The following is a 14,790-nucleotide window of genomic DNA, read 5'->3' on the forward strand; positions in this document are numbered from 1 at the left end:
AAACAGGAAGGGGGTTGCAAATCAGTGTGCAAAGGGGAGGACCGAAGGTTCCCCTCCCCCCTTTCCTCCAGTCCCGTCGCAGCCTCCTCCTCCACTGTCCCCACTGCTCGTGTCTCCGGGTTTTGGGTGGTTTTTGTTGTTGTTTCTTTTTTTCCTACCTTTGTAATTTTTTTTTTTTTTTAACTGCGCTGGCAAAGACTGTTACCCAGGCGCCGTGAGAGCGGAGAGCCGGGGGGGACAGCAGTGCAGTCAGCTCAGTGCCCCGGGCGGGTTGCTCGGCATCCGGGGAAGCGGCCCCCGCATCCCGGACAGCGGCTCCAGCACCGCGGACAGCGGCTCCAGCACCGCGGACAGCGGCTCCAGCACCGCGGACAGCGGCTCCAGCGCCGGTCAGAGGCTCCTGCCCCGCGGACATCGCTCGCCACCAACATGGCTCCGATAGCGGACAGCCGCCAGCAGTTCGGTAAGCGCGTCCCGGCTCCCCGCACTCGGGGCCGGGCGATGCTCCCCTCCCCGGGAGAAGAGCAGCCTCTGCTGAGCCTCCCGGTGCCTCCCAGCGCGCAGCTTGTTGGGAGGGACCTGGTTTTCCCCCCAGCTCTCTTCAGGTCTCAGAAGTTGTGTGAATTTGCTTTCTTCCCCTAATCTCTCTTCCTTCCTCCCTCCCCGTTCCTCCTCCCTGGTAAAGTACCAGAAGAGATAAAGAGATTTTTGTAGGTGCGGTTTTGGATGAGAGAGGTTTGGTGCTGTTTTCTGCGTCTCTGTTAAAGTAATGTGCATCAAGAGTTACATGATGTAAATGCCACAGAGAAAATATTTGTTCAAGTCATTATTGAAATTCCTTTTATTCTTATTGTAGGTCAACCGTTAGTTAAAGTGAAAGGACATTGCTAGAAAGATGAAAATACAGGATTTCAGTGTTTTTAGCTGAACAGCTGCATCTTAACCAACCCCGTTTCAATGAGAATAACAAAGATGACAATGAACTTTTCAGTTTTGTCATTTCTATGCCCTGGATGTAGTGAGGTATCAGAAGTTTCAGAAGCAGTCTTGTATGTGCGCTTATAAAACGCATACATAAGTTTCTTTAGTGAGAAAAGCAGTAAGAGGGAACATTTCTGAACTCTGCTTTACTAATATTGACTCTAAACTACATTAGGCTTGCTTTAGCAGTGGTTTGATTCAAGCATCATTCCACTGACTTAGTGAAGAGACTCCAGATTTATATCACATAACTGAAATAATAGCTTCTCCCAGAATCGGTAGGTGATGTTTTCTATTAATACACTGCCTTGAATGTTAACCAATTGATTATGACAAAAGCAAGAAATTTATTTTGTGACACAATTAGTTGTAAATATAAAGCCATTTTAGTTACCATTTCATCTTCTTTCCTATTCCACCCACTTGAGGTTTCTAACCACACTTGTGACATCATGCTTGTCTAATTACTTATTTAAGAAAGATAATTAATATTTTAAACATCAAATTGATTCTATCACTACTTTCAGTAGTTGTAGAATTAAAGTATATTACAATATCCATTACTATTAAAAGTATATTATCTCATTAAAAAGTATTGTAAATGTACAAACCATTCTGAAAAGATATTTAAGTATTCTGATTAGTTTTCAAATACTTTTAGCTTTATATTTATATCCTGTGTATTTAAATTTCTGCAGCCAAGGGAATTCTTGAAACTCAAAACCATGTGCTTAAGTTAGGAAAAATACTTTTTGGTTACATGTATGGTTGTCAGTAATTTCATTAAGTTCCTGCAATTAAGTGTATAGACTAGTACAGCTTGTAGGCATCAGGAAAGTTGTCATAAAAAATTAATGGCCAGGGCTGATCCTTTCTGAGCTGGAACATTATGTCCTACTTTGCTCTGATAGTATTGTTGTGGATTTTTTTTTCTGAATCGTGACACTAAAAAGCAAAGGTGTATTGGCAGCACATTTATCTGCTCAGCTTTTGACCACATGAAGCTGATTTAGTAATACAGGGGGATAGTTCCTCTTGACTCCCTGAGAATGACCAGAGAGAAACAGAACTGTTATATAATTGCCTTTATGCATAAACAATGTCACAACATTAATATTCCATTGTATGTCCACTGTTGCAGGGAATAAAGGTTAAGCTCTGATTGTTACATTGTGGGAGGTTTAAACTCTCTTAGTAATGTTACTTATGGGCAAAATTGGATTTCTAATTAGTTGTGCTCATTTACCCTTCGATGTGTGCTTTGAAGGGCTAATGATACTCCATATGTAAATAATATATCCACTTGGCAAAGGAGGTTGTAACACTTACCCAGGTTTCTCTTTATTCAGTTTAAGTATAGAATAAAAATTAAACTGTAGAAAATTATGTTTTAGTGTCTTTTCTTATATACGCCTAAGTACTGACCCTTTCTGTAAACTCCCCACAAGCTTTGCTTCAGTGTCTTAAATGTAAAGCTTGGTGGTTAACATTGATAAACTTAACATGATTTTTTCAGCTTTGAACTCACATGTGCTACCTAATATCACATCCATCTGGAAAAGACACTTGCTACATAATTATTCTAAATTTTCTTGATAGACTTCCTCCTGCAAAGTATTGAAAATCCCTGTGAAACTGTTGAGTGCTATAACCTCCAATTAAACTCACTTCTTTCAAGAGATACCTACAGGCAATTATGGGAACAGACCATAAAAAATAGCTAATTGAGTGCACAAAGTATTCTAGGAAACACTATGGAAAGCAGATGATGTATCTATAAGTAATAAATATTTCAGAGCTAACCAACAAACCTCCATAAACTCAAAGCTGATAACAGCTGAGAGCTGGTAGTATTCACAGACATATAAGCTCAGAAACTACACACAGAGGGTTGAGGCAGTATAGAAATTACGAACAGTGATTATTATTAGGATGGAAATAGTATTTTCCTCCCTAACTCTGCGTGTATGGAAAAATACTAGCATAACAAGCGTGCCTTGGAGTGGGACTGCACACTGGTGCCTGCAGGTGGCGGGCAATGTGTACAATGCAGAACACTTCCAGTCTGTCAGTCCTGCTGATATCACCGTCTCCTATCAGCTTGTTTTACCAAAATTATTGCTTTATTAAATATCATGCAGAATTCAAGGTACTGCTGCTTATGTGCTTGTTGCTATTTATTTAATTTGCAGATGAAATTCCTGCAGTGGTTGGGATCTTTAGTGCATTTGGCCTTGTCTTCTCTGTCTCCCTCTTTGCTTGGATCTGCTGCCAACGCAAATCTTCCAAGTCCAATAAGACCCCTCCATACAAGTTTGTCCATGTTCTGAAGGGGGTCGATATCTACCCTGAGAATCTCAACAGCAAGAAGAAGTTTGGAGCAGATGATAAAAGTGAAGCAAAGAACAAATCAGCAATGCCAAAGAACTCTCTCCATCTTGACCTGGAGAAGAGAGATCTAAATGGCAATTTCCCCAAAACAACCACAAAAAATCAGGGCTCTCCAGATCTTGAAAATTCATCTCCTAAGCATTTTGCAGAAAGGAAGAAAGATTCAGTATCTCCTGATAGCTTAAAATCCATCACTTCTCTGTCATCTGAAGATAAACAAGACAAGCTAGGAACTCTCTTTTTCTCCTTAGAGTACAACTTTGAGAAAAAAGCATTTGTAGTGAACATCAAAGAAGCTCGTGGGCTGCCAGCAATGGATGAACAGTCAATGACTTCTGATCCCTACATCAAAATGACAATCCTGCCTGAGAAAAAGCACAAGGTGAAAACCAGAGTGCTGAGAAAAACCTTAGATCCAGCTTTTGATGAGACTTTCACATTTTATGGGATCCCCTACAGCCAAATTCAAGACTTAACACTTCATTTCATGATCTTGAGCTTTGACAGATTTTCCAGAGATGATGTCATTGGAGAAGTCCTCATCCCCCTCGCTGGAATTGAACTCTCAGAAGGAAGGCTGCTAATGGACAGAGAGATCATCAAAAGAAATGTTAGGGTAACATCTTTTTTATTCAAAGTTTGAAAATGTTGTGATATGGTTAGCTATGATTCTTGTGTAATGCTGCTGCCATCTTGGACAGAAAAGCCAAAAAGCTCACCATGCAATTCCTGAGATGCTTTCCTAATGGCAGTGTGAGGAAGCCATTACACAAATGCAATAGAAAAAAAAAATTACAAGAAGCATGTTGAAAGAAATTGCTAATGCCCTAAGCTCTAATTTCTTATTCATCTGGTTCAGCAGGTTTGAGTGGACCAATTCCAGTTAGCTCAAGCTGACTCAAACCCCACTGATTTATGTATTATTCCCTTTCTCCTATTTCCCCTTTTATATTTGACATCATTCTTTCTTAAATCTTACTGAAGTCAATGGAAATATCAACTGCATGGATTGCACAGCACATTTTTAATGAATATACATGGTCTTTAGTTAGGGAAGTGGGACCTGCTAGAGACCATATTATTGATGTTGTAGCATGTTCCTGCATGTTGTTGCTGTCAACACCTTGTCCCTCATGAATTGAGAGAGGCTGCATCTTTACTAAAGGTAGTAAGGGTGAAGCCGTAGGCTGGAGTTACCAGCAAAACTTCCTGACTTTTCTGGGACAAAAATATTTAATGCTGTGTTGTCTCAGTTCAGAATGCAAGGGTCCTTTACAACCATCCCAGCTGAACCACAGAAATGCACAGGCATCACACACACACACACACACTTATAAATCTCTGCTAAGGAAGTGGAATGTGTATTGACGTTCACCGTGATTGGTTTCAAATGGCAAGAATACTGGCAAATAAAATAAATGTCTACTAGGCACCACACCTATAGCTAACATTGTTATTTCGCAATTCTATCACTATATGGCAACAAATATTCATATATCACTGATCTTTTGTTGATAATTTATTGGATTTTCTGGTATATAAGTTACTATCATCTCTTGTCTCCCTTGCCTTCCTTCTCCATTTGAAATAAACTACTCCTGCAAATTCAAATCAAATAATGATAGAGAAAATCTTTCATCTCACCTTTATTTCATGTATGTTATACTGCTTTAGAGAGTGTCAAAGGATAAGATTTCACTGACAGTTTGAATCCTTCCTGTTTAAAATACTTTACCAAATGTTTTTTCTTGCACTAGATTTTTTCTCCCCTTTATATCTTCATGGAATTTTGCTTTGCTTAAGATAAGTTTCTTTTTTTAGCTGAGATTTTTTCTCCTGAGGATTTCATTCCTACTCTCCAAAGATCGTGATGTCATGTCAACTTATACTGCCCATTTATTTTTTAATTTTATTCAGTCTGATAATCATAGGAAAAGTTATATAACTTATATAGAGGGAAATTATAATCACTATGTAAATCAGAATAGCTATATATGGTATGTCCTTTTAGACAGCTTCATACACTTCTGTGACATTTCATAAACCTTTTTAACTCTGGTTTAAAGCTTGGTCAATATAAATGCTTATAAACAGTTTTATTACTTTTTTTTTTCCTTTAATTTCCTCAGAAATCATCTGGTCGTGGAGAATTACTGGTCTCTCTCTGTTATCAATCTACAACAAACACACTCACTGTCGTTGTTCTAAAAGCCAGGCATCTACCTAAATCTGATGTGTCAGGATTATCAGGTAATGGTTTTAATAATGAATATGCCCTAAGAATATAAAACAGAATGACAAAAGACAGCTGAAACGCGGCATTTCAAAGACTGAAAATATTCCATACATGCAGAAATGGTGTTTCTATTATTTACAGCCTATTCATTTCATTCATATCTAGGTCAGTGCTTTATTTCCAGGGTATGTATTTTACAAATTTGTTCTTCAATCACATCAAAAAAAGGTGACATCTGTTAGCAGTGGAAACCAATGAGTTTTATGATTGTCTTGAACAGAACCCATCTGCCATAAGCGTGGGATGTTGTTTGCAGATACCAAAAGCTTTTATTTATCACAAAAAATGAGTTTATTTGTAGAAGACTGGTATTGAGTGAGATCATCATATAATTTCTCTCAGAAGAAAAGCAGCATCTTACCTCTGTGTTGAATTTGAGCTCTAACATTTTTTTGGCAAGGTGAGAAGATGAGCTGTGCCAGTGCTGGGAGGATGATGCAGCATGACACACGTGCTTTATCGTGAGCCAGACTTGGGGTGCATTAAGAGGGACCAGGTTTTATCCTCTCTTCTCCTTGTCTGCTGCCATTTCTCATTCAGTGAAACCTCCTCTGAAGCCAATTCTTGAATTGCACAGAGAAGACACATTTAGGCCATATAACATAATAACAGTATAAAATTTAATGTCTTGTATATAAGAATGCCACACAAAAACAACAGTACACAAAAAAGGGCTATAGTACCACATCTGCTGCTGCTTCTTTATAGAACTTTTAGTCTTTCATTTCACTCAATATTATGAAAGAAGAAATAGATGAAGTAGTTTTGGAAAACATTGAATAATTATCACTGCAGCCAATAATACAATTTTTCTATTTTTCATACTGCAACTCACCTGGAAAGTTAGCCTATCCTGAATCCAATGCAACAAACCTATGGGCAACTCTCATCAAGTTCCATTTAAATCTTCCTTTTGATCTAAATTTTGTTCACATATCAGAAGGAGAAAAGATATATCTTGAGCCCAACAATTTACTTGACTAAAAGAGAGGATATGTACTTTTAAAAATCAACCCCCAAGTCACAGGAGATAGTGGTGGCTTCATGAAGACAGCATGGCAACCAGCTGATCTCAACAGACTTGCAGATGGGAAATAACATGGTAAAAAAAGCCCTTCTAGTCACAGCATCTACCTGGACCCTATAGAAAACCCTTTTTTTTACTGCAGCTCTTACAAGTAAAGCTTTAAAATTTGTTTGCATTTCCTGCATCCCCTGGGAGAGCCTTGCTGACTATAATGGGAATGCAGTATTTCTGCTGGCAGCCATGTTGCACCCGGACTCCTACTCCATTTAAACAGTTTTCCATTATTTTCTGTTTGTCAATAAGGCCAGGTGCAACAGATATTTGGATGTCAGTAGCATACTGCACTCAGGACAGTCAAAATTTCCTCTGTGACTTTCCCCTCATCCCAACATTAATCTTGGAAAAGGAGGAGGGTGAAGTGGTGTTGGTGTTTCTTTGGGATAAAATAAACAATTCCACAATTCAACCTCCTTGAGAAGAGAGAAATTTTTATACTCATAAACTCTTCTGTTTTCCAAATCTCCTTGATTTCCTTGGTCGCTGGCGCTGTGACCTTTGTTAGCCTAATAAATTCAAGTGGAACTCTCTAGCCTTATCTAGTATCTGCTCAAAAGTAACAGAAAACTTCCTCTTAAAAGAAATGGAAACCGCTGATTGATATTGATTTTGATATTTCTAATGGTTGCATGGCATACAATAATTTCAAAGCCAGTGAGTGTTTTTATTAAGCCCTGGTTTTGAGATGTTCATTATGGTAATAGAATAGGAAAGTGAAGAGATGCCCCATTACACCCCACTTATGGTAGGCTATTGTCAGTTCAAGGGAAAACATAACTTTTACTCATGCAACCCTTGCAGACTGATAGCTGTGACATAAAATGGGTTAATATTGTTCAGTTTTAGTATTACTTCTTTTAAAAAAGTATCCAGGAGTTCTTGATGATTAACTTGGTTAATTGTTTACATAAACTATCATGTTTGACTTGGTTCAGTAGAGGAGACTTTGTACTACATCACTGCACCATGAGAACCTGGAAACAGGCCCACAATTTCACTGAATAAATGCCAAGGTAATTGAAAGGGTTGACTTTTAAAATGTCTCCTCTCTGAAAGAATAAATATGGCCATTATTGAAGGCAATAGCAAGGGAACCTCACGACAATTAAATAATTGTGATGAATGCAAACATTCAAAGTTGGTTGGCAACTAAAAATATGGACATTTTCCCTTCCCATATTCAAAAGTAGCACAGCCCCAGTGTAATGACAGATACACATTCCAACAGCAAACATACTCTTACATCTAGAGTTTAGTGTCGAATTTGTTCAGTAACAATTGGTGGCCTCAATTTAGTCAGGTGAATTGACTTCTACAAGACAGAAATATCACGTGCGTTCTCTCAGCCAAAGTTTATTCACTCCTTTCTGAAAATTTTCTTTCCATGGGTTTGATTGGTGCTGATGATTATACCCCAGCAGAATGTGTGAAAAGTAAATTTCTGTTACACTTAAATGCGTAACATTACATATTTCTCAGAGACCTTTAGAATTTTGTGCACTTCCAGACTATCTTTGAATGTGGTAGAGGTGTTGATGGTTTCATGGGCTGCAGGACAGGATTTATCTCATGAAAGAAACACCTGTATTTGGTCGCAGTCTAAACTTCACTGCCTGCCTTTAACACAATTTTGGTGACCACAAAGGGAAATTAAAGGGGCTAATTCAGATGTATAGAAAAAAAATTAAAGATTGGATGAGAGGAATCAACATTAATAACTTGATGCAACTACTCATTGTGATGTAAATATACTGGATAATTGCAGAATTTACCATAAATTACATCAAGGAATTTTTAAACACTGTTCAATTGCTGATCTGTGCTCTTTCTTTTCATTGCAGACCCTTATGTCAAAGTGAACCTGTACCATGCCAAGAAGAGAATTTCTAAAAAGAAAACCCATGTGAAGAAGTGCACCCCCAATGCAGTGTTCAATGAATTGTTTGTCTTTGACATTCCTTGTGAGGGCCTTGATGACATCAGCATTGAATTTCTGGTTTTAGATTCAGATAGGGGGTCAAGGAATGAGGTCATTGGCCGGTTGACCTTGGGATCTTCAGCAGAAGGAACAGGTGGAGAGCACTGGAAAGAAATTTGTGAATATCCTAGGAGACAAATTGCCAAATGGCATATGTTGTGTGATGGTTAGCAGGTTAGAGAGGGGTTGGATCTTAAAAAACTATATATATTTCCATAGGCAAGGAGCAGGTTTTTTTTCTTTGCTATGTATAATTACAAGCTTTTAGCTACAAAAATTTTTCCTTTTTTTTTTTTTTTCAAGGAGGGTGGGGGGTTTGAACTAAGCTTGAATTGAATTATCAGAACAGAAGGTAACTTAATTTTCACAGTAAATAATGGAATTTCTATTTCATTAAACTTTAACATAATTAGTTCAGATTAATATTCTTTAAGAGTTTAAGTGGCCTGTAAATTCTGAAGCACTGTAAACCTCAAGAAGAACAAACTATGTTTTGAAAGAGTCACTTATTAGTGACTCATATATAGAAGACAATAACCTTACTACAATACATCCAAAAAAACCCCACCTGTGGCTTATTAGGGAAGGGGATGGATCTATAAAAGCCATGGGGATTGAGGGTGAGTAAGGGGGGAAATTCCTTCTGCGCCTCCACCAAAAACCTTCTTTTATGAAAAATTAGTCATTATTTGTAAGTTTTGGTTACTTATACTTTGATCATCCCAAAGAATTAACATGTTTTCAGTATTTTGCTTTACATATCACATTGTGTAAAACTATTTTTTTTAAGTAGCAAAATATTATATAATTAATTGCACTTGGACTTTTTTAGTAAGTTTATACATATAATTTATTACAGTGACCAAAATAGATCCGTACTTCAAACTAATGAAAGTTGGCATACTTTTTTTTGTTAAAAGGGCTCCTTTACGGGTGACTGTACACGTTACAGTATAGCTAGAATTTGGGGTTAGATATGGCTTGCATTTTTTTTCCTCTAGGTAGGATTACATGTAAAACATTTCAAGCCATACAAAAGAATTTCTGTTGAGATGAGGTAACATACAGGATATTACAATCAATTAATTTTCACCAATTATATTTCAATGTTTCATTAGTACTAAAAAGAAGCTGACGCTTTTTTTAATTTTTTTTTTTTGTTTCATTAAAGAATAAACAAATAGTGAGACAAAGAAGAAAACCTTATTCTGCTGTTTAACTTTCTGTGTTTAACCTCCTGGACTGTAACAGAAGCCATTACAGTCAGTACCAATATACAAACTCCAGCGCATTTTTTAAATTTTGCAGGAGAAGAAACCAAATTCACTTCATATTTTCTCCAATATTCTATAGACAAAGTACTTGGAAAGTACTTTGGTTATATGAATTAATGTACATTACTGACTGTACTGAAAATGGTGGTGGTAAAGGAAAATAGCATCCTGATTTAATGTCAGCGTGACACATGTCTATTTAAAATTAAATTGTGTCAGGCTGAGGAAATATCAAGTGTAACAATAGCAAGTGTACAAATAAAGCATTTAGACCTGTGAAATTTAGTCTTGGTCAAGCCAGATAGGTTTTTAGGCTGTCAGAACTATAGCACAACTATATCAGATTATTTCCTAAAGTTTGTGCACTAACTTCTGATACGGAATTGTTTGCAAGTATTAGTCCTACTTCATTTTCAAGTACAATATATATAAAGAAGAAGATAGTGATGTTCGTTGTTGACATAAGAAGGGTTAAAAAACGTGGAAAACCATTTTCAGTATTTTTGCATACGTCATTTGTCACGTGTAATCCCATTTAAGTGAACAAGACTACTTGGGAATTAAGGCACTGCTCATTGTGAGTAAAGGTAGCAAAATGGGCATGCCAGTTAGAACAAACCAAACATACATTGAATGTCAATCTACTTTCATTAAACAACAGACCTTGGTCCTACTTAAAACTGTTGGGGATTTGTTGTCTACTTTACCTGTTCTCATATGGCCAAATTATGTTTGCAGGAAAGGACACTGAAATATGAAATATGCAAGTAGACAAATAGTACTGGAAGAATTCCATTGAGGCTCTTCCAGGTTTTGTGTCAGTATTTTCTCCAGTTTTTGAGAATGTGTTTGATACAACAGTGTTTATAGATTTCTGTAAAAATACATTTTCAAAATAACATAAACATGCTTTTTATGATAATGCTAAATGTAAAAATATTCCGTATTGTATGTATAAAGGAGAGGAATCTTTTTTGATTATTTCTTTAGAAAGCTGATTAACTGCTTAAGGGCTAGAGTTTACCAGCCACATTCAAGCAGAGCTAATCCAAAGCCACCAAATGCAAGATGCCCACAGGCTTGAGTGGGAAGTGCAGTCAGATAGCAAAACTCTCCTGAGTCAACCCAGAAATGTCACTGGGACCATGGATATGGGGAAACATTTTTTTTATCCAATGGAGACTGGGAGAGTTTAGGTCAGTATGACACAGAGTTGTTACAATTTCTGAAAAGGAAAGAACTGAGCTGGAAATGATTGCATCAAAATGAGTGGGGCATCTTGCAAATAAAAAAGATGGAGGTTTTGTACGCTGGCCCATAAGTAGTTCCTTATCTCTAAAAATCAGATGACAGGCATCATCTGTCTCCAATGAACACAATGTATGACATTAGGGGATAACAATTCATCTTTTTGAATTAATGCTGGGCTGTGATGATCATCTTTCATTTTGCATCCAACAAGTCGTCACTAATTTTTTTGGGGTTTTGTTTTTGTTTTTTTGGTTTTTTTTAGTTTTTATAGCAGCTTGAGGGTCAATATTTCTAAAATTGCTAAATGGCAATTTTTGCGGGGGTAGGGGAGTTGGAATTGGAAAGGGAAGCAAAGACATTTTTATTAAATCTAAAGAAACCCTGTAAATAGATTTTTTTTTTTTCATTTAAAGGAATTCTCAGTTTGAAAAGTTGAGTAAAGACGACTTGTAACACATTTTAAACCAGGAAGAGGCAGGAGAGCGAATGTAGGCCTGTACTGAGGTGATTCTGCTGTTTTATAAAGTGTTCAATTCTCATTGTGAATATCTTGAACTCTGTTAAGGATACTGTACTGTATTAAACATGTAAAAAAAATGATGTTTGTCTAAGTAGCTTACAAAAATAATAACTCCTTGAATGGGAGACTATCCATGTCTGGAGATCTGTCGTAACTAAATTCCTGATTCGTTATGGTGTTGTAACTTAATAGAAGCTATTCAAGAGAAAGCATGGTGTATGAGACTTTGTAAGTTATTTGTGCTGGTTCTGTATGTTGTGCCATGTGTGTAAGACAAGAATAAACTGCTGCTTTTGTTCATCCCATCCCACCTATTATCCCACCTATGTATCCTTTTTTTCCCCCAAAGATTTCTGCTATTGTTTGTGTTCATGGTCTACTCTTTCATGCTTCTATCAGAAAGCATTTTATTTACAAAATCTTCCTCGTCTCAAAGAGGTGGATTAGATTTGTTCTGACAAATACTTCCCAGGCACATCACATGTTCTTCATTCCCAGATGCTTGCTGAATATGAGTCCTGAATTGTACTCTGCACTCAGTCTAGAGCCAGAAACACGGCCCATGACGGAAGATGTGAGTCTTGTAGGGACAGATTTACAGAAGCAAACAAGAATGAATTCTAATATATTAGGTAGAAGGAGAAATCTTGAAGTCAAATTATCCTACTGTCATTCTAGTTGTTATTTACCCCGGCCATTTAGGCTGTACTACTTCCTCGTAGACAAGGAAGTCATGTCAGGCTCCAGCTTATCAGGTGAGTTTGGAAGTTGAGGCAGAGAAAACATTCATTTAAGTGCTATACCCAAATACAAACTTTGCTGTAGTGCTCTCTAAGATTATCAAAGTATTTACTGGCACAGAAACAGAAACCCAGAAAGAAGAAGAGAGCTGCAGCTGGGATACATGGTGCCATTTAATGACTCCCATTGTGAGTCACCTGGAATGATTCTCTGATACTTGTAGCAGAAATCAATTGCAGGATTCACTAGCCAGATGCATAAAATACAACATCTTCTGCAGTTATAAGCTAGTATATTCTCTCTGACAAATCTCCTGTCCCCAGGAGATAGGTATCAAGTGTAAGGCTGCTCTACCCCATCCCATGCAGGCAGTTCTTTTCTCTTCCTTACATTGTACTGTTCTCCTAAGACAATGGTGATTCACATGGTTCACATTCCAGCCCCACTTCTTCAGGATAGAGATCAAGAATGCCTTTATTTTTTGATCAAATACAATGCAGATGAGCCTCGAGGGGAGTCTCACAGCTAATGTTCTGATTGCTATTTGTAGCTCAAATTGCTGCAACAGACCACTGAGAGAGCCCTTGCAGATGTGCTCTTTACAGGACAAATCCCCAGGGTCTAACACTATTCTGGAAGCCCATTGTATTTTATGGCATCATGGACAAAAACATACTTAACACATGGTAAAAATACATAACCACAGATGGCCATACACAACACTTTTTTTTATTCCTAAAACAAGATTCAAATAGGGTCTGTGTAAGCTGCTATATTCATGATGTCTCATGGAGGAGCTGAACAACTCACAGCACTATTGCAGCTGCTGTAACTGGCACTGACACTTATTTGCTTTGCTGATGGTGACTCCTGAGCAATTACCTTAATTCAGAAAGTCCTACCCAGTTCTCACAGGCTTTTTCCATATTTTTAACCCTCCACAACTGAACAATTGCTGCAACACAACTTTGGTCTGGAAGCAGCACTGTAGTGCTGTTTACAGTTGCAGCATGGAAGAATATCATAGTTAGATAGAACCAAAGGACCAAAGTCAGTAAAAAGGGAAATGAAAGAAGTTAAATGCTTTACTATGCCTGCATTGTTACACCAGTTTTGCCATTGTATTCTTCCTTATACAACCAGAGACCATCCTTCAGTCACAAGTGTGAATCCTCTGGTTGCACCACCAGCAACAGAATCAGGTGTTGTCCTGAAAGGTCTGTTGAATTCTGCTTGAGCCCTTCAGTCTCAGCTGCAGCACCCAGGCCCTCACACCTCACCCTACCCCCAGTGCTCTGCAGTCACCCTTGACATGCTCTGGATAAACCCTGGCAGTACTGTTCACACCCAGATGGAAGAGCTGCAATACTCCAAGGGCTGGAAAAACTTTGGCTACAACCTGAGTCTCATTGCAAGGACCAGACTTCTCAAGATATCACCAGGGCAGGTTGGCAGATTGGGCATCCCTTCCCATGAGGATGGTGTCTCCAGCATCTCCCACCCTCCTTTTCTTCTCTATGAACACCCTGCTGCTCCAGACCCAGGCTGTCTCCTGTGTCCATCCCTGGACACTGAAAATCTCACCAGTTTCTGGCATGTGCCAGTGCCCACCCTCACTATTCACTCCTCCTGAAGCTGCAGCAGCCCCAGCCATGTAACTCCCACATATTTTAGAGTTTTTGTAACTGTGTAACTGCTTCTCTTTAAAAAAGCAGCATGTCATTCACCCTGGAGATCCTGTGGGATTTCTTGCTGTGAATCTTTCTGACAGCAACATGCTCTTAGGTCAGTAAAGAACAGGTTCGGTCTGACTGGAAAATGCTCAGCCTCCTCTCATTCTGACCAAGGAAATTTCACTCATTACTGAATCTCTTTCTCCCTCTTTGGACAGTCTCTCAAGAAGGATTTTTATAGGTGACTGAGCTCTAAGAAGAGGTGGTTTTGCATTTTTGTAAGTGGATGTTGAGGCGTGGAATTTGGGTTTAAGTGAAACGTGCAGGAATGTTGGATCCCACTGGGTGACAGGTAAGTGCTGTGCTACTGAAAACAGCTTCACTGGGGCAGAGCTCACACACAGGGCTGAGGTAGCAGTCATGTGCAGGAGTTCTGAGTCATAGCATTTTGGATTGTGGCTTAAACTAGAACAGATTGCTTGCAATATAAGTTAATGTTGCAAAGAGGTCCCTGTCTTTCTTCCATGTAAGAAATATTGTGTTATGAAAGGCTCTAGTTCTAAAAAAAAAAAAAAAAACAAACCAAAAAAAACCCAAGAAA

The 14,790-nt window shown here is 38.2% G+C and overlaps 1 protein-coding gene across 1 annotated transcript; it reads left to right on the forward strand.

Moving 5' to 3' along the window:
- Positions 1–429: 429 nt before the first annotated feature.
- SYT4 (synaptotagmin 4) lies at positions 430–9,274 on the forward strand (the record flags this gene model as incomplete). The annotated part of the gene is made up of 4 exons (XM_084224599.1): positions 430–463; positions 3,174–3,988; positions 5,502–5,622; positions 8,594–9,274. 4 exons carry the CDS (start codon positions 430–432, stop codon positions 8,899–8,901), a joined length of 1,278 nt encoding a protein of 425 aa, XP_084080725.1. The 3' UTR covers positions 8,902–9,274.
- Between the last annotated feature and the right edge of the window lie 5,516 nt (positions 9,275–14,790).

The sequence above is a fragment of the Fringilla coelebs genome (genome assembly GCF_963513975.1).
Source record: "Fringilla coelebs genome assembly, chromosome: Z".
In the NCBI taxonomy this organism is placed as follows: domain Eukaryota; kingdom Metazoa; phylum Chordata; class Aves; order Passeriformes; family Fringillidae; genus Fringilla; species Fringilla coelebs.